The following is a 26796-nucleotide window of genomic DNA, read 5'->3' as shown; positions in this document are numbered from 1 at the left end:
CAAATAAACCCCTGCTTACCTTAAAGTTTGTTGCTGATCACAGAGGAGGACAGTTATGTAGTCAGTAAGATTTAAAATTACTTGGTAATGATGATCAAGACAGTGACCCAAAACACAGGTTTCCAAATAAGTTTTGGAATAACAAAATCAAGCTCAAATTAAGCTTTTTTTATAAGTGGAATTCCTGATTTAACCTTTTGAGAATATGTGGACTTGTAGTGCAAAGTCTGTTCCAAAAACCCCCAACAAATTTGGCTGAACTATTGTAGTGGTCAAAAATTCAACCAGAGATGTACCAATTGCTTACTAATAGCTAAGAAAAGTGGCTAACAAATATTAAAAGAGGACATATCCAATGTTCCCATTATCCAGTTGCAAAACTGCCACAACGTCCTTATCCTTTACAAATGTCGGTAATTTTTTTGCTTTAGTTGTAAATGTTTGGTGATAAATGACGGAGCAGAATGTAGAACCACAGAATACTGTTAATTTAAATTAACCTGAAAAACCTTCATTAGCACAAACTGTCTTATCTGTAAGGTCAGGAAAAGCAGGGCGTAACATGCTTTGTGCCTCCATGACACTCTCCCTTTTCACGTCTCCTCTTACATGCTGCATTAGCAGAATGTCGAATTCACCATAGCTTCAGATCCATAAACCTGAGCCTTTTTCTGAGAGTCTGTCCTTATTCAGGCATTTAGTTCACAACCTGATTAGGGGTCTTCATCCATGTCATCAAGGTTTGGTGACATGATGAAGTGCTTTGGGTAGACAAGGCTGTGCCCATCAGCAAACTCCTCCCACCGCGCATCATCGCTCTCATGGGTAATGTAGCGCTCGCCCCGCCGCGTCTCGAACTCCCGCATGTCCAGCCACGTCTGGTAGTCCTGGAAAAACAGGTAAGAATATATTTAAACATCAAGCTATCAAGTGGAAATGTGAACACATTACTGTTATCTGCTGTGCTGTCTGACCTGGAACCATGGATGACTTAATGACTTGTCCACGCTGTACCTCTTCCTCATCTTCACTTGAAGGAGATTGTTGATGAGATCTGTAGCTGTGGGTTTAACATGCGAATAAAATGAGTTTAATGTTTTTTCATTTTTAAACAGTTTAGTTTTGTTAGTCTTTACAATTTTCTTACATTGTTAATTAATATATTGTAGATTTATCAGGGTCAGAATGAGCCCACTTGAAAACACAAGGTTGCAAGGTAGGAGTAAACCCTGGATACATCACTGGGTATGACTCACATTTTTTTTTAAAGTAATGTTTTGGTTAAGGTGTTTTTTTTTTCTATTTATTTATGCATTTTCTCCCTTTTTCTCCTAATTTAGCATAGTCAATTTGTCTTCTGCTGCTGTTGATCCCCGATTGCGTTCGAGGAGGGTATATTGCTGCTCACGTGCTCTCCGATGCATGCACAGTCCTAGCAAACCCTTTCTGTCACACCTGTGCTTTGGTGGATTCGCACATGAGGCTCATCCACTTTCTGCACAGGTGCCTTGGTCTGCTAACCAGGGTCCTTGCACAGCATTTGAAGACCCCACCCAGCAGACACGGTGGCCAATTTTTGTCTGCTGCCAACTGTTCCCACTAGATAGCGCCAAGCCAACCAGTAGCAGAGCCAATATTCGAACCAGGGTGTTCAGAATCTCGGCGCTGGTGTGCTAGCATAATATCCTGCTGTGTCACCAGGGCATCTCGGTTAAGGTGTTTTTAATGAATTCAAATGCATATTTTAAGTCCTGTGCATCATTAACCCATTGTGGACACTTGATCCAAACTTAGTGGCAACACAGACAGGGAAATGTGCATTATGTAAAATGCCTCATTCAAAACCTGTAAGGCAATTTGGCTGATCTCATGTGAGAGCACATTTTACTTTCTGGTTTATTTTTAACATTATCATTTGCTCCTTTGACTATAACAACTTGCTGTCTGTGACATTGTGAGGTCTTTGCCTTCTTACTAAATGTCAAAATGTTATCAAAATGTCACATGAGTAATATGCAGAATTTTTTGTGTGTTTTCTTTCATAAAAAAGGTCAAAATTCCGAAAAATTTATACAAACCAAGTAATGGCAAACATAACTTTCCATAGTTCATTTTAATGATAGTAAATTAGATTTAATTTACTAGATGTATTTATTAGATAACATCAGATTTAGATAATGGTTAACACAGGAAGTAGTAGGGGGGTAACAGGGTAAACTGGTGAGTGACTTACTCATCAGAGCTTAAAGATCTGAGAGCACCTGAACTGAGTAAATATGTATTTACAAGTGTTATTTTGTGGTATTTAATCATCTGGCATTCAAGAGATTCAGCTAAACACTCCTGTGCATCATTAACCCATTGTGGACACGTGATATAAACATATTGGCAACACTGACAGGGAGATGCACACTGTGTAAAATAAACTGCCTTATTCCAAATTGGCTGATCTCATGTGAGAGCACATTTTACTTTCTGGTTTATTTTTAACATTATCGTTTGCTCCTTTGACTATAACAACTGTGCTGTCTGTGACGTTGTGAAGTCTTTGCCTTCGCCTTCTTACTAAATGTTAAAATGTTATCAGAATGTCACATGAGTAATATGCAGATTTTTTTGTGTGCTTTTGTTTATAAAAATTCTAAACAAATATTACAAACCAAGTAATGGCAAACATAACTTTCCTTTGTTCATATTAATGATAGTAAATTTATTGTAACATCAGATATAGAAATGGTTAACATGGGAAGTAGGAGGTGGGTTAACAGGGTGAACTGGTGAGTGACTCACTCATCAGAGCTTGAAGATCTGAGAGTGTGCCCTTATAGACAGATGTGGAGGAGGACACCTTTAGTCTCGCTTGTGTCTGACATTCTGTTTCTACTTTAAATATGGCCCACTAAAGTATTAAAAACAGCCCTCTAATCTGTCATCCTACTTAGACGTTATTGGTTAGTGTAAAAGAAAAAAACAGCCATACTCATAACAGAGCACGCTCGTTACTCAACAACTGACGTGATATGCTGAACCACAATGTAGGAAATATTACAAGTGTAGAAACCACTTGACTACAGTAAAACTCCTGCCTCAGTTGTTAAATGGGCAGCTACAGCATTCATTATTGTGTACTTTCACAAGTCCCTGCTCTGTAAAATGCAGATTGAACCTTAAAAAAAACCGAGATCACATCTTAAAAAGCATGCTTTGCATTTTTCACTTTGAGAAGTGTGCTCAGACTGGCTAACTTATTGTGTACTGTTAAAGCACAAGCCATGTACCAAATCCACAGAGAGATACAGTGCCCTTTTAATCCCTTTTCTATGAAAAAAATACAGCTGTTTAATGATCAGTTAATTTGATTCAAGAACTTTCACACCAATTGACCCTGTGTAAAAACTGATTTCTTCCCTTACTTTGAGTAATTAAATTCATCATTGGGTTTTGCTGGATAGCACACCCAGCCTTAATTACTGCCAGCCTTGCTAAATCTAAACATCACTAACAAGAACCTTGCCAGCAATGTGAAGTAGGTTTATAAAGGTTTTACCTAGCTGCACACTGTGCCATGGTTTGAAAAAGAGATCAGTGGCTAGCATTCATGATTCACATTTGAAACGAGACTGGAAAGAAGTCATCCAAGTGATAGTTGCAAGGTAAAAACACTTACTAACCCAGAGGAAAGTAAGGGCTTATGTTACATTTGCCACAACACCTTGTTGACCCCAATTTTTCTTTTGCCTGGTTCACACTACACAGTTTTTGTAATGTGGCAGCTCGGCAACTCGACGTTCGCTCGGCGCTCAAAAATCGGCTCTTGATCACTGTGTGAACTGTTCAACAACTTGATTCTAGTGACTCACAGAGTTACTTTCTTGCAGACTCAGAAAAAATATCTAGCATGTTAAATATCTGGAACTGTCGGCGACTCAAAATCATGTAGTGTAAAAGGTGTTGCAATCATGGTGTAATTGTTACAAACGCAAGATAAAAAAGGAAAACCATGGGGGCGAGGTGTAAATATCCGAAAAAGGGGCATATTATACAGTAGTTTCTATCAGAATACATTGGCACACATACAAGCTTTACAGTGGACTTATCGTCCACGCCAAACCATAATACCAAAGTTGCATTGCAAAAAATATTTATTGACTTCCAGAAGAGACAATCCCCAGAATCATTTTTTTCCTACTTGCTTTTTTTCGCTACACATCAGTGCTCAAACAACTTTGATCACTCGCTTATTGCTGGCATGCATTTTTAGACATGGTACTATTAAACCCCTCACCACTTCTCATGTGTGTTTTCGTGACAAAACGTAGTTTAGGAGACCAGACAGACTTGTCTGAGATTCCTCATAGTGGTGTAGTGTGTGAACCACCTATTGCGGATTAGTCGTGTAGTGTGAAAACGACGACTTATGACTTGTGAAAAGACTCCTGATTACAAGAGATCAAGTTGTGTAGTGTGAACTGTGCAGCATGTGAACATTAGGAAATATGGTTTGTGGACTGATTAGTCAAAAGTGAAAGTGTTTTAAAAGAAATAGGTCTTCGGTATTTCTGCCATAATGCTAACACAGCATTTTACAACTAGAACATAATGCAGTATACTACTAACAGTCAAACACGGTGTTGGTAGTGTGTTGGTGTGTGGATGTTTTGCTGTTTCTGGCCTAGTGACTCGCCATAAATACAGCAAAACCATGTCAGTCAGTTGGTGTAATTGCCCCTTGGTGTAAACGAGTCTGTGATTTGGTCAGTGAGTGGATGCTGTGTATTCAAGCCTTGTGCATTGTTTTTCCATAGTGTATCCTGATCAAGATGAAGCAGTTACTAAAAGTGAATAAATAAATCAATATATAGTTGATACATACAAATAAAGGCTGTAATAAGTGATGATGATGTTGGCTTTTACCTTCTGTGGATATCTCCTTCCATGGCATTGGTGGGTACATAAAGGCAGCGTTCTGGATCTGGTCGTTGATGTCCTCATCCTCATTAAAGGGGAAGGTACCGCTAAGGCTGACGTAGATAATCACTCCTACAGACCACATGTCCAGGGAGCGGTTATATCCTTTACTGCGCAGCACTTCAGGAGCCAGGTATGCTGGCGTCCCCACCACCGAGCGACGGAAGGATTTCTCACCAATGATGCGAGCAAAACCAAAGTCACACAGTTTTACCTGCCAAGTAAAATTCATAATCATTTTTAGATTGTTTTCTCTTGGTGATTCATTGTACAACAAAGAGTACAATAATGTTGTCATATAATGACAAGCATTCTGATAATAAATGCACTTGCCTGGGGAAAGGGCTCTGCAGAGGCAAGCAGTACATTCTCTGGCTTTAGATCACAGTGAACAATGTTCTTGAAATGGAGATGCCTTAAAGCCACCAGAATCTGGAAAGTAGAAAAAAACAATAATTTGCAAAATATGACTGTATAATTTTGCCAGGTGAATATTCAAAGTATTGAGTGCAAGACAAATAACTTCACATTTACATCTTATACACATATAATGTTATGATGCAGGTTAAGAACACGTCTGTCAAATCAACTTCAATACACCAATATTTTTATTTAAACATAAAGCCAGCATGTATGGTCAGAGCCAGTGGTCACATCAAAGCTGCTGTTTACATGCTATTTGAGGGCTGCAGGTAAATACTAAATAGATGAGATCCTGCTCATCCAGCCCCTGAGGACCTCTGTTCTATTCAGCCTACAGACCCAAAGATATGGAGCCTCCTAATGAGATCCAGATAACACAAGTTCTGTTCAAGCACTCTCAGGATGAGCAGAGCTAAAAAAAAACACCATGTTTATATATGTACTGTATATATCAGAGTGCCTCTCACTCAGAGGGCTTACATTATTTTAAAAATAAAATAATATGTGATTTATTCTAATTTTATTTTATCCATTGATAATTTATAATAGGTCCTTCATACCTGCCTATTCAATTTGTGCTGCCCTCTGCTGGTGGTAGAAAAAACATTTGGTCAGCTGTTCATTCCCAGAGAGCCAAAGCAATCCAATTCAATGAGAGACCAATTTTAAATGACGGTAAAATCGACCAATCAAATCTCTATAAATGGGCAGGCTTTGTTACCGCTAACGTTATCAAAAGATCTGCCCACTGTGCAGACTTGGGTGTAATACAGTATAACATTGTTAACAGTGAGTGTTCTGCATAGACCTGTTAAAGTGCAATACTAGTTTGAGTATAGTGAAGTCATGGCTGTACTTATTGCTGTTCTTCAGTAAATAAATATAGGGTAAGCAAAGACAATTAACCATCTGTTCTGTTTCATTAAGAGTATAAGAGAACAGAATAAAGCAATGTGCACAGTATGCTGTACACGGAGCATGTGTAATAAAGTGATTATTTGTAAGGAGGATTTGGATTTTCTTTTAGAAATGAGCTATTTTGTTCAGGTGTGTTTTGTTTCTGTTGGTTGCATTTCTAACTCTGTACAACCATAATTTTTTTCTTTTGCAGTTCTTTTAGGAGAGGACTATGGAAGTGTTTTAGAGCCACTGTAATTTTTTTATGGTTGTCTTAAAGAGAATAAGATAGGATAAAGTCGTAATACTTCTGAAATAAATTAACAAAAATCACAGACTAGTGTACTAAGTAGTGTGTCAAAATAATAGCTTTATTTACTGGTTCGATACCCTATTTAGTGTCCAACATTCTGCCTTAGAACTAAGAATAGTGTCTGGTGCATGTAATGTTTTTAGTAATATGCATTCTAGCTCTTTTCTAAGTTGCATAATTTCACTTGGTTGACTTCTTTGACTCCTAAATGGATCCCTTATCAGTAGTGTTACCTTCAGTCTGTATTTACTTTTTAAAAAGCTTTCACTGTGTTCACCGTGACTCAAAGAAACAACACTTCTGTGAAAACACATCACGCATTTGTGCAAACATGCAGTTATACAAATCCACTTGAAATTACTGGGCTTAAATCTGGCTGGCTTAATTAGATATCTTAAAATCAAAGAATGATCCTACTCCAGTTTATCATGCTACAATGCAGAAATCCATTCCTGATCAGAATATTAGTGTGCATTTCAACATACTGACTAATGAGTGAAGTATAAAGATCTAACCTGTGTGACAAGAAACTTGGTGATGCGCTCAGGAAGCCGGCTCTTCTCACTGGACAGGATCATCTCCAGCATGTCCCCGTGTAGCTTCTCCATGACAACAAACACCCGCTCTGGCGTCTCAAACATGCACTCCAGGTTTACAATACCAGGATGATGCAAGTTCTTTACAAATGAGAATGGAATCTTGTTAAAATTACACAGTACTCTAGAAGATTGGTTATAATTAGATGATTCTGCCTATATTACCCAACCCTGCATAGTCTATCATTATAATATTTTACAAGAATGGACTGACAATTATGCTCAGAACAACTAAGATGTATGTGATGCATTGATTTTCTCATAGGTGCTTAACTAGCATACATCTATTGATTTAACTGCTGTAGGTAAATTAGTAGTATCAAACATTTTACACATGCAACATGCTACACTATTAGGTGCAGTAAACCTTTTTCTATACTTGTCTGTTTTGTTTTCTATTTCTATTTTCTAATGTGCTAACAATCAGTCAGGTTGGCAAACCAGAGAGATAGTCAAGCTATAACAGTATAGTCCAATATAACAAACTTTCTGAGTATGTATGACTGTGGTTCTTAACTTTGAGGTCAGAGCCCAGATTGGGTCACCAGAGATGCCGAGCTGCTAATACTTTAATATTACAGGGCATCAATAATGTACTAAAAGATAAATGCACACAGTACACAAACATTATTACCAGACTGTTTGTGTATTCTGACTTTTAATAATAAATTCAATCACCTTATAACCACCACTGTTTGTTTGAAAGGTGGCGAAAAGAATTGGTCATGTCTGATTTTTTTTGTTTTTTTGGGGGGTGGTGCATGTTTGAAAAACAGACTGTGTTGACTAACGTAAATGATGTGGATCTTTTAACCCTTTTAGGATGAACATAAGTTAATTATGAAGTGAGTCATATATGTTTGATTAAATATAGGCAGATATACTCCTATCAGTCTAAGGCTTAAATTACTGCACCTAATCCAAAGGTCTGGTTTGTTAGTTTGATGCATTAAAAGGTGTATGGTGTATGGCTTAAATTTAGGCAAATTCATCTTATAGCTCTCATTAAGAGTTTAAACCACAGACACAAAAATGTAACTTATTTTAAGACTTTTTTATTATGTTACTGCACTGGCAAATATTTTTCAGCATTTCAGCATTTTAGCTGCTTTTGTATAGTGGTTGCCACAGCGGATCATGCCAATAAGCACACAAGACTGGGCAGTTTTACGCTGAATGGGCTTCCTGATGCAACCTTCCTCGGTTTATCAGGGCTTGGGACCAACTTACTATATGAATAGGCTGTTTAGACATATGCATTCATCTTCCTACACATACAAGTCTAGTCAATTATGTCTGTGTAGGCGCCTGACTGTCTGATATCACCACTGAGATTCAAACCCTGGATCTCAGCAGAAGTGGGTTAGCATTCGCTTTATAAACTCTTAAATGTGGATATTTTATGTTTTTTCATGGAAAAAAATGTGTTCCTGTATTACATATGTGAATAAGGAATATTACGAATGTAATAATAGGGATTTGCAACAATCTTCTACATTTACAAATACACACTATGTCCATATTTAACTTTCAGGCCTAGACTATTTAGTGTTCAGTTATGCTTTTAAAGAAAACCTATAAAGCATGTCTGCACACTCCGTTTCTTAAAGGCAGCAGTTAATAAGCAACTATGATCATTATTATGATTTTGTGGCTACTGCGATAAAAACAAAGCAGCCACATTTACATGCTATATACCAGAATCAACCGGCCCTAGTAGCATAGAATCGTACAAAACACAGTCTTATCAGGCTCTGATCATCTCACCTGTAGGATAGCCACTTCGTTTCTCAGCTGGCTCTCCTGTTTGGTAGGAAACCTCATTTTGTCGATCACCTTTATTGCCACATCTCTGCCTGTCTTTCTGTGCTTCCCTTTTGAAAATAGAAAACAATTTATCATTCAGATGTATCAGTTTGTAAAAGTTAGCAGAAAATTTATACAGAAAGAAAAAATATACAATCAGTAAATTATTTGCCACTCAAATGTACCTCCATACACGATTCCAAACTGGCCTGATCCCAACACTTCATCAGCAAAGATTTGGTAGATAGAGCTGATATCCTAAACAAAAAAAAATACTCATTTATAATGTATTCAGGTTATTTTAGGAATGTAGTATATAACTTGCACCCTTTTTCAAGTGGTTAAAGCATTTAGAGAAAAGTGTGAGGTAAATTCTAGAGATAATTATAATCATATGCATATTGTTAAACTGTACAATACAGCTTCCACACATACCACGTTCTCCTGGATTTGACTGTTGGATACAGAAATGCTCATGGACAGTTCCTCTGTAAAAGCAAAGCAGAGAAAAGTCATGAAAATGCTGTGTTTATCATCTTTATAGACTACACCCCTACCTTTCCATACTGTCCCAACTTGTCCCAGGTTGTTTTTGTAACGGATACTGAAATGAGGATTTAAGGATCATGAATTTTTGATGTCTTCCCAAATCCTTCAGGAACTGCTGGTAGTAATTATTTTCACTGGCTTATCTAGAAAGTGTACATGTGTTCCCTTAGGGTGGTATAAAATAGATTTTAAAGCGTGTAGTCTGTATTAAACAAACTGCTGAACTAAATAAAAATGATGAGGCAATGTATCTACTAAAAGCATGGAGCTTAGAGATTATTTGTCCTCTTATGTTTTAGCTTGCCTCTTGCCAAAAGAGCAACAAGGAACGATGAGCAGCACTGCAACTCTGTATCATAACCACATCTTTAATCTGCCACGTGTGACGTATTAATACAGTTTGACTGTGGAACTACTAAGACTTCTAACCTGCAGTGTTCAGCAAATACGTGGCTGACTCACACCAGTGAATGCCATTCGACTTTGACACTGGTATTTAAATTTGTTCTTTAGCAGAAATGACTAACATGAACTAGAAACGTGCTCTACAAAATTAAAAAAAGGCTGATTTTAATCTAGTGAGACCACGTGTCTTAACTAAAAACAATCAAGCAACTTTTAAAAAAAAGATGCATTTAAAAATGAATGATGCCTTCTAACAGGAGTGGGCATTTCATAATTTTTTATCAAATATATACACAGTTTAAATTACCTTTATTGTATTTAATATTTAAATTAGAACAATGTTAACAAAGTTCATATTGTTACTAACAAGTTCAAACTTCTACTGATTGCAAAATGAAATCAGTAATCAATGTATAATATAAATGTAATAAATATAAATGTACATGATATTTTCTTTATTCACAGTGATCATCACTGCTGTTCTGAAATTGATTTTTTTCCCCATAGAATACTCATTTATTATATTTAAGAAGTTATTAACAATGAACATTTTTAAATAACTATGCCTATCCTTTATTTGAAATAATTGAGTTATATCTGAAAAATAGAAGCCCATGAGCATGCTTTAAATCTTTAGATGTAATATACTTACTGTGGTCCTTGCCCTGACCAGCAGCAGCACCCACACTCGGCTGAGGTGTAACAGGAACGGGCATAAGGGCTTGTCGAATAGCCATCTCCCATCCCTGTGCCACCTCTATCCCCACACCTGAGGCAGCTAGTGTGGGGTTATACATAGGAATGTGGGCTCCAATTGTGTTCTCCCCAACATAATAGACCATAGTAGCGGTGATTATTTCAAAGCAGTGTGGATTGCCCCCAAGGGCTAGGCTACTGAAATTCCGGGCTGCTTCCACCTGCAGGATCTCTGATAGAGGAATCTCCTGTAGGTGAAGAAAACAATCATAGCCATTTATCAATATAATTAGTTTATTAAAACATAATTTTAACAATGTAATTCTGATTGTTCCTTTTTGCATTACAAAACTTTTTGATGATGAGGTAATAATGAGATGCCAATATTCTTTTTGCGTGTAGGTTTTTGGTTAAATACCAAGGTTAACACACCTTTAAAAAATCTACATAATGAGAAAAAATGCATCTGACAACACCTACAAGAGAGAGAAATAAATAAAATACTATTCTAGACTATAAAACAATCTTACTGCACCTTCCATATGAGTCCCTACCGTACCTTAAGATTCTTCGTATAAAGTGCAGGTTTAGAGATCACACCCTCCTCGAGTTTCATTTTATCCAAACACAAACTTTCAGCATATTGTCATGTGTCTCATATCCAATTCAGACTTAAGTGAGGCAAGCTTACTTCTGACAGTCTTCAAAATCCTTTCTATTCCAGCCCACCACTCACTCTTAAATAAAAGAGAGAACAGTAGCTGTGGCCAATAGCGGTCTCTTGCAACCTTCACATCAAGTGCTTGTGGTTAGAGGGTGCACCACGTGACCCAGCCCACTGACGAGCTCCATAATTACAAGGCAGTGAAGCAAAAGTCTTCATGGTTGTGTGTGAGTTAAAGGGAGGTGGGGAGATCCAGCCAGGCTGTACCCAGTGATGCCATGCTGTTCTGTGGATGGCCACTACATGGTGAAAAGGGGGTGGTCTGGGTGAGGAACAGTTAAGTGCAGACAGGACTGAGGCCTTATAGACCATAAAACAGGCAGTAAAACCAAAAGTACAGGGCTTCTGCTTTCAAAAGAACAAGCTGGGATTTTGAAATGAAACAGTGGCAATCCTTCAGCTCCTGACACATGAACGCCAACACACATGGGATGAGAATTGGTACTAAAAACACTAGTTTCCAAGGGGAAAAACAGCTGAAAATTGTATGACCAGGAGCAAGGACAATCAGCAGCTGTTAGCGCAATCAGCTGAACACAGACGGCCTGTTTCATTCTGTCTGCCCAGAGGATTCTGAAGAAAGAGCATACTGTGTAAAAACAGAGCTGCAGGTAGAGGGAGGAAATACTGAAAAGACAAAGATGCCAGGTTTAGGTAAATAACTATTAGCAATGCTGGCTCATACACTAAATATTTACTTCTTAAAGTGCTACAAAACTGCATATTTATTTATCCTAGTGGATGTGAAGTAATCAGGCATTGCCCCAGTGACGAGTGAGTCCTAAAAAATCAACATCCACATATGTTCCTCCCAAAGCACTACACAAAAACAGCATACAATTTTTTTTAATGACACATGAACTTTCCTGAATTGGTCAATTTAAATCATTTAAAGTCATTTATGTGGGCTAATAACCTTAGTACGTTTTTTGTATTTTGCTGACCATTTTTCACCAGTCAGCAGCAGATTCCTACAACACATATTACTCTCTGTATTCCTCATCCACATGTGCCGACGCCTGAATCAGACAGTAGGTGTAGCTGTTGCAGCAATAAGTAGGTGTCTTACAATCTAGGCCTGCCCTCAGACACAGAATCAGAATCTTTATTTTTTGCCAAGTACCAGATGTACAAGGATTTTTTTCTAGGTGCAGGTGTCAACATATATACATCTAATTAAATAATAGAAAAAAGTATTCTATATATATATAAACATAGAATAAACAATACAACAGCGAATAGACACAGTGCTTTTATGGACACGTCTATAAAGCACAGCTGCAACTCTAATTCTGGTCTCTGGTTGATCGCTGCACCAACTGACCCCCCTTTGTATTACTTTAAAACAGCCATCTAACTTTAAAATAGAAAATTTCAACATCTGATCTTTTTATTGTCAATATCAGGACATAAGCATATTCATAAATCTGCTGTTTTGAAACTCCTCATTTTGTCATTAAAATCAGAACCCACACTTTGTGATCAGAGATGCACAGATTTTTCTTGATGCGATGTAGGTTTAGCTAGCATACAACATAAGTGTCACAAACATTAAATAGCATGGCAAACAGCTACCTTATTAATAATAAACTACATCAGCTATGTCAAAAGCATCTACAAATAAGATTTCTGGTGTAGACAATTAAGGGTGTAGCCAAGTTAGCAGGCCAGCCAGCCTGGTAAACAAAATCCCGCTGCCATGTCTTGGCTTTTTTTAGTTCTATAGTTAATTAACTTAATTTCCATTTTATTTACATATATTAAATTGTGGCTAAAACAGCTTAATTAGTTCAGAACAACCCTGATAGTATGTAAATATTTGACATAGCTAACAGCGTGTATAGCTTATTTTTACCCTGTAAGGCAATCATTATAGTGATTATAATAAGTTAATTGTTGTCTTGTATTACTTTCCATGTTGTCTCTGCTGCTCTTGCAGTTGTTTGGACAATGGAGATATTAATTTGTACCCTTACTAGTACCGTAAATAGCATGAGACCAAACTTTTTGAATAATGTGCAGAACAGCAGTTGGAGAAATAATAGTGCAGCTTTCTCTTGTGTACACAAAGTGGTTTAAATACCAGTCAAACTAGGAAATTGTCTATACAAGATTTATTATTAAAATAAATGTTATATAGTATTTTAATTTATCCTCCATATAACCATGTATCGAAATTACACAGAAAATAAACACTTAAACTACAGCTTTTTATCTAACCTTGCAAAAGCTTGCAAAAAACCCCCACAAAACATTAACAAGGTGGATAGTCAGAATAAGTCTCCTACATAACTTGAGAGAAGATTTGTAAACCAGGAATTTGTAAGATGTGTTTACAAAGGCAGCTCAAATGTCTTGAAGAATTCTTAAAAAAAAAATGTATCCGCATAGCTAATGTATAATGGTAACTATATAATGTTGCTAATTCTTATTTTTAAATGTTATTTTTATTAGATCATGGGTGTCATATGTCGCTCAGCTAGTTAACACCAGAATAGTCCATTTTATTTGGAACTTGGGTACTGTAATATCTGATCTGACACAAAACCCACAATGGTGGAGCTGGAGGGCTAAATGAAGTGTGGGCTTTCCTGCACGTAATGCATTTGCTGTTTCAGAAAGGGACCACTGGAATTTTCTCACAAGTAGCAGATGGGGCTGCCCACGAAACCGAAAAATGAAAGAAGGTACCGCATGTTCAACGCCTACTCGCTCCTGATAGTATCATGGTATTAGATGTTTTTCTGTGGGTACCTTTAGATTTGAGATGTTTCTTACAGGCAAATGAAGTATATTAACGTATATTAATATATATATAAATATATTGATAAACTGCTGGAGTGTTAAAGAGGCTGCCACATACCCTAGTCTATCATTTAACATTAAAAATGTAATCTGCAGAAGTGTAGTTACATGTACCCAGTTATAAATGAAATGCTTTAATACTAAAGTAGCACATTTGTTCCCAATAAACAGATAAGTTAAAACAGTGGCATTTCATTTCAGAAGGCTTTGAGCTGCTAGAGTAAGCTTAGACACACTATGACTAATTTCTGTTGACAGCTCTTCTGCTTTGACCAACGTAACATTTTACATCTCATAATGTGAAATCAGATCAGCGGGGGAGGGGACATTTCATGGCTTTTGTACCACTGACCTTATCTTTATTTAAAAGGGCATTAAAATTCATGTTTACTATAGTGCTGTAAAAATATTTGCCCCTTTCCAATTTCTTCTATTTTTGCATATTTGTCACACTTATTTGTTTCAGATCAGTTAACTACTTTAAATATTAAACAAAGATATAGCAGCACATGATACCACATACTAAAGAGATTCAAAGACAGATGTGATACATTTGCAAAAAGGTCACAAAGCCATTGCTAAGGCTCTGGGACTCCAGCAAATCACAGGAGAAAGCTTGGAACTGTGACTCTGCCACTCCAAATCTTAATTTTCTCACCAAAGCTCTGACTTAATTCTCATTAACCCCCCACCCCCAAATGCAGCCAAATTAAAACAGTTCAACAAAAAAAAAGTGGGGCCAGAATTACCCAGTCCCTCTGCAGACATGTAAAAGACTCATCACAAGTTATCGTTTGATTGCAGGTTGTTAATGCCAGTGGTGGCACAACCATTTATTTACAAAAATCTATTTGTGTTTACTGTTGTTGTCTTTGTCTTATATTTAAATGAGTTAAAAGATCTAAAACATTTAAATGGAACAAATTAGCAAAAATCAGAAGAGGGACAAATACATTTTCACAGCACTGTATGTTCAGGGTGTCCCTAAAGTCTGGACACATAGGCAAAATTAAATATACATTTTTCAACAACATTTTATTTCATTACAACATTAATCAACAATGTCTTCAATGTGTTTTCCACTATTTGTGATGCAATATGTATATGTGTGTATTTTAGTAAACATATAGCTAGTTATAGTTAGTGATATTTCCTATGTGTCCAGACTTTAGGGACACCCTGTAGTACTAGTTTCTTACCTTGTAAAACTTTGCTCCGGTGTCATTCTGAAACAATGTCAGGCTTTTACTGTCCAGCCTCCAATAGTGTCTTTTTCTCTAGAATAATCAACAGAAATCAAATATAAAATAAATACATTTATAGTTCAGAATTAAAGCAGTTCTAAATTTTAGGATCTTACAAGGTTGTCTCGACTGGTGTAGTGCACCATCCAGCCCTCTTTGACCACAGTGGAGCTTCTTCTCTTGGTGTATTTTATAGACTGGACTACTCGCATCAGAGGAATATTAGTGCTAGTTGGTGGGCTAAAGAAGGTGATAAAGAAGAGTAATACAGGGTCATACAAAGAAAATACAATAGAAATATAGTAAAGAAATATTTTAATTCGGTTTCTAGTGATTTTGCGCATATAAAATAACTTGATTAATAACCTGAAGAATATTTTTAGTTATTGAAAATACATGTAAAATATTTCAAAAACTAACAATAAATAACTACTTTGAGTTCTGCATACATTTTAAGTGTTTTCCTTTTACAGTCTAGTGTGATGTAATGTTAACATTATTCGCAATGATAGTCATGTCTGTTACTAACAAAATATCTATTAGCTGGTGGGTGCATTTTGCCTACAGTGCTTTAAAGTGTACTGGTAAGATTTTTTTATGGAATTAAAGTACTTGAAGACAGCAGATGCATAACATTTTTTAAGCTTCTCTTAGTAATATCACTTGAAACACATACATAACATGAACAAAATGGTATTGCTTCCAAGATAATTTTGGTTGTGGGGATTTTTGTCCCAATTTCAATATTCAATTGCCAGTTGTAGGACACCCACAATAAACATAGACTATTAAGACCATTATGAACTTGAAATTGCTTGTCAGTGACATTTTGGCTCTGCCCAACCCTCTAATTAATAGTTTTAATTCTCCAGATGAACAAAAGATTGCAGACAAAAATACAGTGCCAGCATAGAATACATGTGTATGCATAGAAATTCATGAAATACAATGCAGCATCGAGAACCTGATCTGAGGAGTCTGCACTGGCTCCTCGTCTTTCTCCTGGTCTGAAAAGGGATAGTCACGGAAGGTCTTGTCATCAGGAGTCAACGGTTCCTCAGAGTCATCCTGGCTTCTGCTGGTGTCACTGTTCACATCACTAGGGTCCACTTCCATTTGAGAGTCTGAGTCTGGAACTGAACTGGCTGGTTCTGATAAATAGGCCGAGCACATGACACAAAGTGTAATAAGAATCTATAATCCTTTAACCAAACAGTTTAATCACAGCTAAGGTCAAGTTTACACACACTTTAAAAAAGAAACATTTATTTCAAGGCAGTTTGGGAGTTCTTTTTGTTTGACTAACTGATTGGAACACAGACTTACAGTCCTTAAACTATTTATGTAATTAAAAAAAAAGTTACATTGCAAAAACATGCATACAGCAAACAGAATTTAGACATAGAACGTTATACACACACATGAACACTATAGGGACAAAAGTACTGGGAAGCCAATTCTTGTTAAGTTTATATGTTTCAGCCACAAGGTGGCACAGTGGTGCAGCTGGTAGCACTGTCGCCTTACACCAACTTACCAGTATACTTACTTAGAGGAATTAGCAGGCAATACAACGAAATCATTAACATTACAGAACATTTTACATCAACAAATTTATAATCTAAATTGCTGTATGTCTAGTACAACTTTTTATTTTAATCACTTTTTTCTAAACCCACAACTGTCATAGCATACATGTTTTTTTCATTTGTATGTGACCTTTTAACTTAAATTGCACTGAAATAGCAGCTCTGTACCTCCATTAAAGACAACTTCCCCAAGACAGTCTTTTGGTACCTTAGATGCACATCGCTTGTGGCAGTTGAATTTGCAGTCTGAAAATACAAAAACATTTAAATGTGTTATTTTTAATGCATAAGGCTTGAATTAAGGCATAAATTAAATGGCAAAACAACAAAATCATGCAAAACATTACACTGTTTTTTTAAATCCCTCTGTATAAAACAACCAAAACCCCAAAAAATGTTACATAAATAATTTCACTGTCTGTAACGGTTTCATTTTCAGAAGTGCTTTTACAGAGATGAGTTCAGTTTTGTAGCACTCACTGTATTTAATGTAGATAACCAGCACTTATTATTAAGCTACTTTAGGTGTCACTGCATGGCCTGTTTGCTTTAAACTGGGCAAAAAATGTATTTATATTGTTCCTTCTCACATATTTATTGTAACAATTTAGTGTAGTTTACAAATAATAACCATCAGGTCTTACACCATGATTTTAGAGTTTCTCCCAGAAACATTGTGCCCAAAGAAAGAATGCACATTTATACCCTAAACACATTTACATTTATGGCATTTAGCGAATGCTTTTATCCAAGGCGACTTAATCGTGATCGTATACAATGCAAGCAGTTGAGAGTTAAGGGCCTTTCACACTTGCCAAATAGTGGCTACCTGGCAGCTGTGGGGCTTCTAATCACTAGTTCAGTACCTTAAGCACTAAGATAGCTCTGCTCAGAGGACAGTGTACACACAATCGGCCATTTGGGCTCAAGGTGGGAGTAAGCCACATGATAGACAGAGAGCCAGGGGTGGGAATAATGTACAGCTCACTGAGTTACCAAACTTTTTGCACATTGTAGTGCTGGTCTATACAATACCAAGTTCCAGCTTTGCACACAGTCTTATGCAAAAGTTTGGACACCCCTGTTAAAAAGGACTGTTCATTTTCTACAAGAAAATAAGGTAATAAAAAATACATCAAAATAATACATCATCAAAAAGGTTTAAACCTTTGTGCAAGCAATGTCACATCATATTTTATGTTTATTAAATTCTGCAAATTCAGCAATTTTGCATTAAATGTGCAAAACTATTTGTATGTATTTTGAAATTTACTATTTTTAAGCTTTAAATCTGGCTACATGATAGCAGAAAAATCGGCTCACCTTTGCACTGCATGCCCTGCCGGAACAGACCTTTGAGCAGGCGTTTGCAGTACTGGCAGATTGTGGGGCGCGTGTAGGTGTGGATGACAAAAGTGTGTGGCACTTTGACCCTCCCCAGTACCATCTTTTCTATCCAGATAGGCCGGCCGCTCCAGGACGGGATGTGTTTCCCTGCTTCGTGATTGGGGCGCTGCTGCTGGATATTCTATAAAGGAACGACAATTGGAATAGACACATCTTTACAAAGTGACAACAACGTAACTGTTACAGGGTGTTTCCCAGTGTTAGTGATGATATGTTCTGAATGATGTGGCTAAACAGTTTGTCACATCTGTAGTAATCTATATTAAACTAAAATTCGATTTTTGTATGTGTGCTTCAAAACATACTGCTCAGATTTAATAAAACGAGCACTAAATCTGATTTTCATAATTTCATTTGCGGTAACCTTTTATTTAGTTTAAAGTTAAAAACACTGCACTGCAGCTTGTGCCAGATAAATAGTTACACAAAGTTTCAGCAGGTTCAAAACAAGAGCAGCTGAAAAAAGAATAGTTTTAATCTACAAGTATGTTTTTAATAACTAAGCCTGTTCCCACAAACACTGGGAAGCATTTAAGTGATGAGGCTATAGGTTCCTGTACCTCCTCTAGGGTCACCACGGCATGCTCTGCTGGAAGGGGTCGAGGAAAGGACAGCGAGGAACCTGGCAAAGACACATTGGACAGGCGCCTCTTCCTCACGCCACTACAGTTGTTTGGGATCTTGAAGGCGCATCGCTTGTGATAGTTCAACCCACAACCTGAGGGTAAACAAACAGGTCACACATGCATGAAAAAATACTACAGGTTTACTCAGCACCGGTATTCAAACTTGTTTTGGTCATACACCTGAAACATTCGGTGCCTAGACTGAATAATTTGCCTTCAGAGAAACCGGTCATCTCTAGTCTCCAGGTGTTTTTATTTATTGGATTTAGACTTTATTTATTGGGTGGCTGTACAAATCACAACAAATGACTAAATAGCTATTACAAATAACTGGTTTAAACCAATATTTTAAAGAAGCATTATCTTCTTTTCTTGCCTTTTTATTTATTACTTGTTTGTTTTTTACAGTTAAATCAGATCAGCAATCTTTAAGTCAAAATGATGATGTGCTCTCTTTGTAATAGCCAATGTGTGAGGTCTGCATGTACCTTCCAGTTTTCATGAATGCTAATAATTAACCAATAACTGATGAATAGTTAATTCATTTTCATCAACTGCTTCATCCTGGTCAGGGTTGTGATGGGCCTAGCTCTACCAGGAAGCACTGGGTGCAAAGCAGGAACACCCCAGACAGGGCACCAATTGCAGGACGATCCAACTCACAAACAGAAGTCGAAGGACCTGCTGGTAATGTCCTGGTACCAGATACCACAGGACTCCCTCAGATGTCTTGTGAAGCAAATATTTCATTGGGTCAGGGCTTTAACAGCACATTAGGCAGGTGGCCCTAATGCTCTGGCTGATTGGTGTATATTCTACCCACCCAGTTTTCCCAGAAGAGGCCAGCTTCACAGTTTGAATACCACTGGGTTAAACAGGTCTATAAGTGATTAATAGTTTGAATACAGTTTTTTAATCATCTTAAAATACTATCCATTTTGCTTATTGCACCACAACTGTCAGTTGTAATAAAAAGTATGGCCAAACATACTCAAACACCTGATCATGATCTTTATTCCAAATCTGTGATCATTAATATACAGTAGTATTGGTTTTAATCAGTGTACCACTGATAGGGTACATGAGACTAAACTTCCATGAAGCGTCCCTGCTTTTGTGTTAATCTACATGTCCACTAGAGGGCTCTATTTCTACTTTTTTTACACGATGGAAAAAAGCTCTTAGATCACATGTCCATTTAAATATGGCTTTAGTACACTTTAACTCTATTTTACTTTGTAGTATATGAACAACTGTTTATGCATGACCAAACTCTGATGCCGCAGCCGGGATTCATCAGTGTAGCTTATTACAGCAGCAGCGAACGCTTGCATCACAGACTTTGAAGGTCACATCCAACACTTGGCATAGATACTCTGGGCTCCAATCAAAAAGGCCCAACTTCAAAAGCTGGCTGGATACAGCAAAGGGGAGGCCAGTGCAGCGCTGCATGACAGAAGTAGCCTAAGCTTACGTTCAGTAAAGTGACTGAAAACCATTAAAGTTTTTGGTGTGCAGGCAATCTGAGCTGTAAGGCTCATACGGTGCACATGTGTAATGTATTCTTTATGTTTATGTACAGACTGACTGTATGCTCATTTAAAAATATGTGTGGGGAAAAAAACTAATTTTCCATACCTTCACATTTGAGGCCCTGCCGGACGAGACCCCAGAGCATCTCCCCACAGTAGTCGCAGAAGGCAGGTGCCTTGTATGAGTGCACATAGAGGGCATGGGGCCGGATCTGGAAGTCTTCAACTGAAGCTTGAGCTACAATTAAAATGCAACTTAAAAATGAACTCAACTAAAAGAAATGGATTCAAATATGACTAAACAAGATGAGGATAAATAAAGTGAAAAGACACAAACAGAACAGACAGGAATATTTAATGCTTTGTATTTACAGGAAAACGTTACAGACCTGAGTATCTACCGAGATTACCATAACTACACATACTTTTTTCTGGCTAGAAAATAATTTTATTACTTGTTATTTATTAATTAGGTTACAGGTTTGCAAACCATAACGCTGTAGCAAACCAATTCAAAGGAAAAAATACAAGAAAGGAAGTGAACCTACTATCCCATCTGCTATGCACACTTTGTCACCCTCATTTATCAAGCAAAAGGGGCCACTTTAGGACCCCCAATGATTGAATAATGTTTGGGTGATGCACCGTAAGTACTCTAGTGATGCCATCATGATAATAGCAAGGTAATGAGTGTTGTTTTGGTATAAATTGAGTGTATCAGATGCAGCAGTGTTGTTGTTGTTGTTTTTTAATACTGGTCACTTTATTAGTAACACATTAGCTGCAGTACTAGAGACTACAGCTATTTTGTTTTGTTGTGTGTTAAACTTGCTGTAGTTTATTAGACCACAGTAATAGGGACCAGGCCTCTTGTAGGGATTTTGAGAATAACAATTTCTGTAACATTTACATAACCAGAGCAGCTAAATTGCTGTACATACTTATTCAGTACATTTTACTCAACTGGATTTCTTTAAGTAAGAAATAAGACACATACAATATATATCAGAAAGTGTGTAAGCTGTTCTGATTATGTAAATGTTACAAAAAATTGTTATTCCTAAAACCCCTACAAGAAGCCTGTGGTCTCCATTACTGTGCTCCAAAGCACACTGAGGGTCAAACCACAACCAGAAAGGTTTAAAATACGACTCTTTATTCTGACTCGAAGAAAGTGATTCACAGATGTGATTCATCAGTTAGTCAGAGTGCAGAGCTGATGGGTTTTACAGCCCTGAAATGATTCCCAACTGATTTTCCTAGATAAAAGTGGCGTCATCTGGATTGTTCATCAGGTATCAATCATCATGTGATTAAAAGATTTTAAAATGTAACGGTGGTTTTTCTGGTGCAGGTTCAGTTCTGGCTTGATGTCTCTCACTGTTCCAGGCTCACACATGACCCTGGTTCAGTATGACAGAGTAGAATCGATCAGTGAGTGGAAACTGCTGACTACTAACAGGTGTTGTCATGGTGATGGTGAACGCTGGCGCATTTGGCTGCCGCTACCGTTGCCGTATTTTATTTTATTTTATTGTATTTTATTTTATTTTTATCGTAATTTTCTTTCATTTTCATCTTTTCGCACACACCTGTGGTCACTAGCCATTCGTGCATTTTTGGGTCGTGAGAGTTACGCTGGTGTGTTTGGATGCCGCTTCTCCCCCAGTGAAACTGTTTGAACGAAAACATTGCACGAAACATTTTACTGGATTTTATGCATTGGATTTGGGATCTTTTTTACTGTGCTTGTGTTGCTGATGATTCTATGATGTGGAGCGGTGTATCCGGAGCAGTGAGAGTTAGCGGATAACTCCTTTCTCTGTCAATGTGGATTGTTTGGAATTGCTCCTTTGGCTGCTGGGATTGGATGGCTTGGAGTCTCTGCAACTTTTCTGGTCTAGACAACGTCTGCGGTCTCATCATGACGATGGAGTGCTCTTTCAGTGAACTCTATGCTCTGGGACATTCACGGTATAAACTGCTCCACCGCGACCTTGGTATTTTGCAAAGGCCTAAATATTCCCACCGAGCCTCAGTTCGGACTTTTGTTTACCAACAGCATGCTAACAGCAACATTCCCTCACTCTGGTCACTGCAACGCCGTGAGGTTGCCACGGTGATGCTAGGCTCCTCCCACCAGAAGTACGGCAATCTTATCTGCAGCAGTGTTCAAAACCCTCAAAACATCTTTTCCAGCTGACTCAGAACTGTGCCACATGTTTGGTGTTTCCTATGTTTGTAAATATGTATTTTATTTATTTTTGCTTAGTAAATGTGTATTTTATTTATTTTGCTTAGCTTTTCTATATTTTTATTGTACAGTGTCCTTGGGTGTCATGAAAGGAATTTTATTATTATTATTATTATATTACTAATGATTTAGCATGAAGCCAAAGTAACTATATAGGATCAATAATAATGATTGTTGAGTATTTTGCTGCAATTTGCAAAATGAAATTGTAAAATAATACTCAAATATCTGAATGAGAATTTTTTTTTATCAAGAATTAATCAAAAACAAACCAGGGTCAACATTTGTATAAAGCAGGAATGAAGGTTGTGAACAGGGCAGCACTGTGAAAGTACTGACCATTGGAAAGCATAGTTGAAATGACCAAATTCCTAGTGTGATCAAAGATCTGGTGCAGTAATCACCCATAAATCAGAAGCTGATCTGGAATAAAAAAATAAAACTTGATGGTAGTTGGGAGCAGTTTCCTGACTGTTCAAGAGACAGGAACACACCAACCCAAATCAGTTTCTTGTCTTTTTCAGTTAAGTGAAATTTATTGCTTCTTGTTTTTAATTTTTATTTTAGTATTATTTTTTAGAGAAATTCTAATAGCAAGAAATCTCCTAATTGTTTTTGTTTTCTTTTCGGCTTCCCACACTTTCCCTTAGTAATATGAATACATTCAGGAATGGTATACAAACTACAAGTTGCAAATTTTGTAATTTGTTCTCTTGACCCTATATTAACAATTTTAGCGTAGTCAATTTGTCTTCCACTGCTGGGGGATCCCTGACTGCAGTCGAGGTGGGTATATTGCTGCTCACGCCTCCGACGACCCACGCGCAGCCCTTAGCGGAACCCTTTTTCACACATGCACTTTGCACAGACGCCTCTCTATCTGCCAATCAGGGTCCTTAAACAGCGGTTAAAGACCCCACCCACGTAGTCCGGTCGTCCCGCCCTAGAAGAATCGTGTCTGCTGCAGGCGCTGCCAATTATGCCCGCTAGATGGCGCCCAGCCGACTGGTGGCAACGCCGAGTTTCGAAACGAGGAGTTCAGAATTTCGGCGCTGGTGTGCTAGCGGAATATCCCGCTGCGCCATCTGGGTGCCGATTAAGAGCTAATTATTATTATTTTATTTTTTTTTGCATTTTCTCCCCCTTTTCTCCCCCTTTATCGCGTCCAATTGTCCAATTTGCATCGTGCTTCCTCTCTGTCTATGCCGAACCCTGCCCTGACCAAGGAGATCAAAGCTAACCCACATCCCCTCCGACATATGAGCAGCAAGCCGTATGCGTTTTTGCCACCCACACATTGACGAGTGTTGTGCCACCTAGCGTTGCATGCGGAGAGACACACCCTAAGAGCACTCCTTCCTCATCTCTGTGTAGGTGCCTCTAATCAGCCAGCAGAGGTCGTAATTGCACCATTCTGACAGAGAGAGACCCACATCCGGCTCTTTGTCCCGCAAACAGGCCAATCGTTGTTCATATAGCCACTCAGCCTCAAGCCGGTAAGACAGAGCTGGATTCGATACCATGTATTCGAGATCCCAGCTCTGGTTGCAGCGTGTGTTTTTACAGCTTTAATTAGCTAATTAACTAATTTAGCTAACTAAATTGTAATTTTAATCTAAACTGTAACTAATTGTTAATTGTATTTTAGTAAATATAAACAAACTTAAAATCCCAAAGTAAGCAGATGAATTGGTGACAGGTGAAGGTGTCATGATTGGATATAAAAGGAGGATTCACCACAGGCTCAGTTTGGCTTACTACTTCATAGAAAATCACTCACAGGTGACTACGAAGCATTAGCTGCACCTTAACAGCAGCCCCAAGTGTATTCTTACAGATTCTTATGCATTCTATCTTATTCCTGCACTGTTCATGCCAGCACATCAAGCAGAAAGTGTGACTTGCAGTTGCAATAGCAACATGGTGATTCCCTGGCCGTTGTAAGTGTAAGTGCAATATCTTTCAAGAACAAAGAACTTGTTATTTAGAACAAATTATTGTTGATGCTGTTCACAAGAGGCCCACACACAGGATTAGACTGAAAAAGAGACAAAGACTCTTTAGCAAGATCAGATGAGCCCCACACGAATTAGCTCCTCTTCAGAGATAAAAGAGCTGCCCGCGGGTCACATGCCAGGCAGCAGTACAGCATGCTGGCAAAAACTCTTAATAAGGCATTTAAAAACAAAAACCATACATTATGTAAAACCATGTTTCTGGCATTCAGAAACTTAAATGCATATGAGGTAACAAAACTATGACAACACACAATGACAAATACAATGAATACTGAAGTTGACAACAAAGCTGTAAAGTACAGACTTTTAGCTTTTGTTACATTTTTTTAATCGATATGTTAAAAAAGCACATTTTATGGGATCTTAGTCACACCTAAACACACTGGATATCTAAAAGCACTTACAAAGACTAGGTAGGAAAGAGTTAGCTGCACTGCATGTTAAATAACCCTTATCTTAAATAAAATTGGCACCATGATGGACCCCCAGCAGGGCTAAAACACTCTGGCTCTGCAGTTCTCTTACATCCGGCAGCACTTCACAAGAAAAATAAGCTCCCATCTTTAAAATAAAAGCCAAGCCAGAGCTCCACACTTCGACCTCTTGCTGTGTGGCTGATTTTATTACAGATAGGCTACATTGAATTACTGAAGCCTTTCAGGACAGGAAATGTACAGACTACAAAAGAATGAAAGGTAATGAGGGAGAGTATGTCTGTTCCTTGCCTTCATATTGTATGTATGGTGCATTAAATGTGATACAACACTCTGTGACAAGCTGTCATGGTTTAGACTCATTTGTCAATATGTATAACATACAATCAAACATCACAGTAAACACGTCCTGGAATGTGATGTTTTTTGTCCTAATCTGATGCAACTTATGAAGCCCTTGAGGATTTGGGGGGTTGAATATTGACTGAGTCTGCAGCAGTTATTAAAAGTGGCATTTTGTATTGAATTTGGAGAAACCACTTCTTATATTAGTTGTGTTAAGTTATAAAAATTGTTCTTGTTGACCAGGATGATCTGCTGTGGCGACCCCTAAAAAATGTTAACAGACCGAGAAAAAAGGAATTTTTAATACAGAGAAATAAAATATGCTAGCCCACTACCGCAGAGATCTGGAGTTAGAATCTCAGTGGTGCTATCGGCCAGACAGGCATCTCCACAGACTTAATTAGATAAGTATGGGGTGGATTGGCTGAAAAGTCTAGCCATTGGATGCCAGTTACAAACCCAGATAAAATTAAGGGGGGTTGCATCAGGAAGGGCAATCATAAAAACTGGCAGCAAAAGGAATCACAGCAATAAAGTTTTCTGGGTTTGTGGCAGTATTACAAGACAGCAATGGTCTGTCATTGGCTCTGATGTATAATGGGCATTTCTGCTTGGCGTGTGTATTCCGATGTGTAAGGAGGATGTATGAGGCAGGTGTGCTGGATTACTCCCCTGTGGAGACGCCACGAATGACAGGAAAATCAGCACTTACATAGCAACACTGTACAGGATGCAAAAGTTATTCAGACAGGAACAGCCCATAACCTCCTCTAACACTAGCAGCCTACTGTGCATGTGAGTGCTGTTTTTCCCCAACATTTAACATTAGCTACTAATGTATTATGACAGAAGGTTACAGCACACTGGAATTTTTTTAACATTTGAGCTAGTAAGTCACCCTTCCCTGACAGAATAAAAAAACTTGGCGGATTTAAAATCTCTCAACACACATGGTGACCGACTTTGAATGGTTAGCATAAGAAATTTAGCTGGTTAGTGCTTACATTTATTTAGAGATGACCAACTAAGCTTTTATTCCTTATTATTTGTATTCACAATGCTTTCTTTACAATTCAGTATTCCCTAATGTTTCAAGCAAAACGTTTAGGAATTAAGAAATGAATACAAGAAAATTGCCACTCCTTACATTTTGAAATTACCAAAT

General features: G+C 37.7%; 1 protein-coding gene across 2 annotated transcripts in view; it reads right to left on the bottom strand.

The window, feature by feature from the left end:
- Positions 1 to 330: 330 nt before the first annotated feature.
- prkd3 (protein kinase D3) overlaps positions 331 to 26796 on the bottom strand; it is a 56297-nt gene continuing 29831 nt past the window's right edge. The window contains exons 3-18 of one of the 2 annotated variants that reach the window (XM_063007065.1): positions 20687 to 20818; positions 18983 to 19140; positions 18339 to 18543; positions 17184 to 17261; positions 16391 to 16577; positions 15543 to 15666; positions 15382 to 15459; positions 10610 to 10901; positions 9439 to 9491; positions 9189 to 9261; positions 8965 to 9071; positions 7117 to 7278; positions 5302 to 5400; positions 4915 to 5182; positions 975 to 1060; positions 331 to 887 (exon numbers count right to left, since the gene is read on the bottom strand). In XM_063007065.1, the coding sequence (XP_062863135.1) occupies positions 714 to 887; positions 975 to 1060; positions 4915 to 5182; positions 5302 to 5400; positions 7117 to 7278; positions 8965 to 9071; positions 9189 to 9261; positions 9439 to 9491; positions 10610 to 10901; positions 15382 to 15459; positions 15543 to 15666; positions 16391 to 16577; positions 17184 to 17261; positions 18339 to 18543; positions 18983 to 19140; positions 20687 to 20818 (2276 nt within the window). In that variant the 3' untranslated portion in view covers positions 331 to 713. The remainder of the gene's footprint in view (positions 888 to 974; positions 1061 to 4914; positions 5183 to 5301; positions 5401 to 7116; positions 7279 to 8964; positions 9072 to 9188; positions 9262 to 9438; positions 9492 to 10609; positions 10902 to 15381; positions 15460 to 15542; positions 15667 to 16390; positions 16578 to 17183; positions 17262 to 18338; positions 18544 to 18982; positions 19141 to 20686; positions 20819 to 26796) is intronic. The other variant, XM_063007066.1, reaches the window with a different exon arrangement.

This window comes from Trichomycterus rosablanca, chromosome 13 (genome assembly GCF_030014385.1).
Source record: "Trichomycterus rosablanca isolate fTriRos1 chromosome 13, fTriRos1.hap1, whole genome shotgun sequence".
Taxonomy (NCBI): Eukaryota; Metazoa; Chordata; class Actinopteri; order Siluriformes; family Trichomycteridae; genus Trichomycterus; species Trichomycterus rosablanca.
This window is presented reverse-complemented; position numbering and strand designations above follow the sequence as displayed.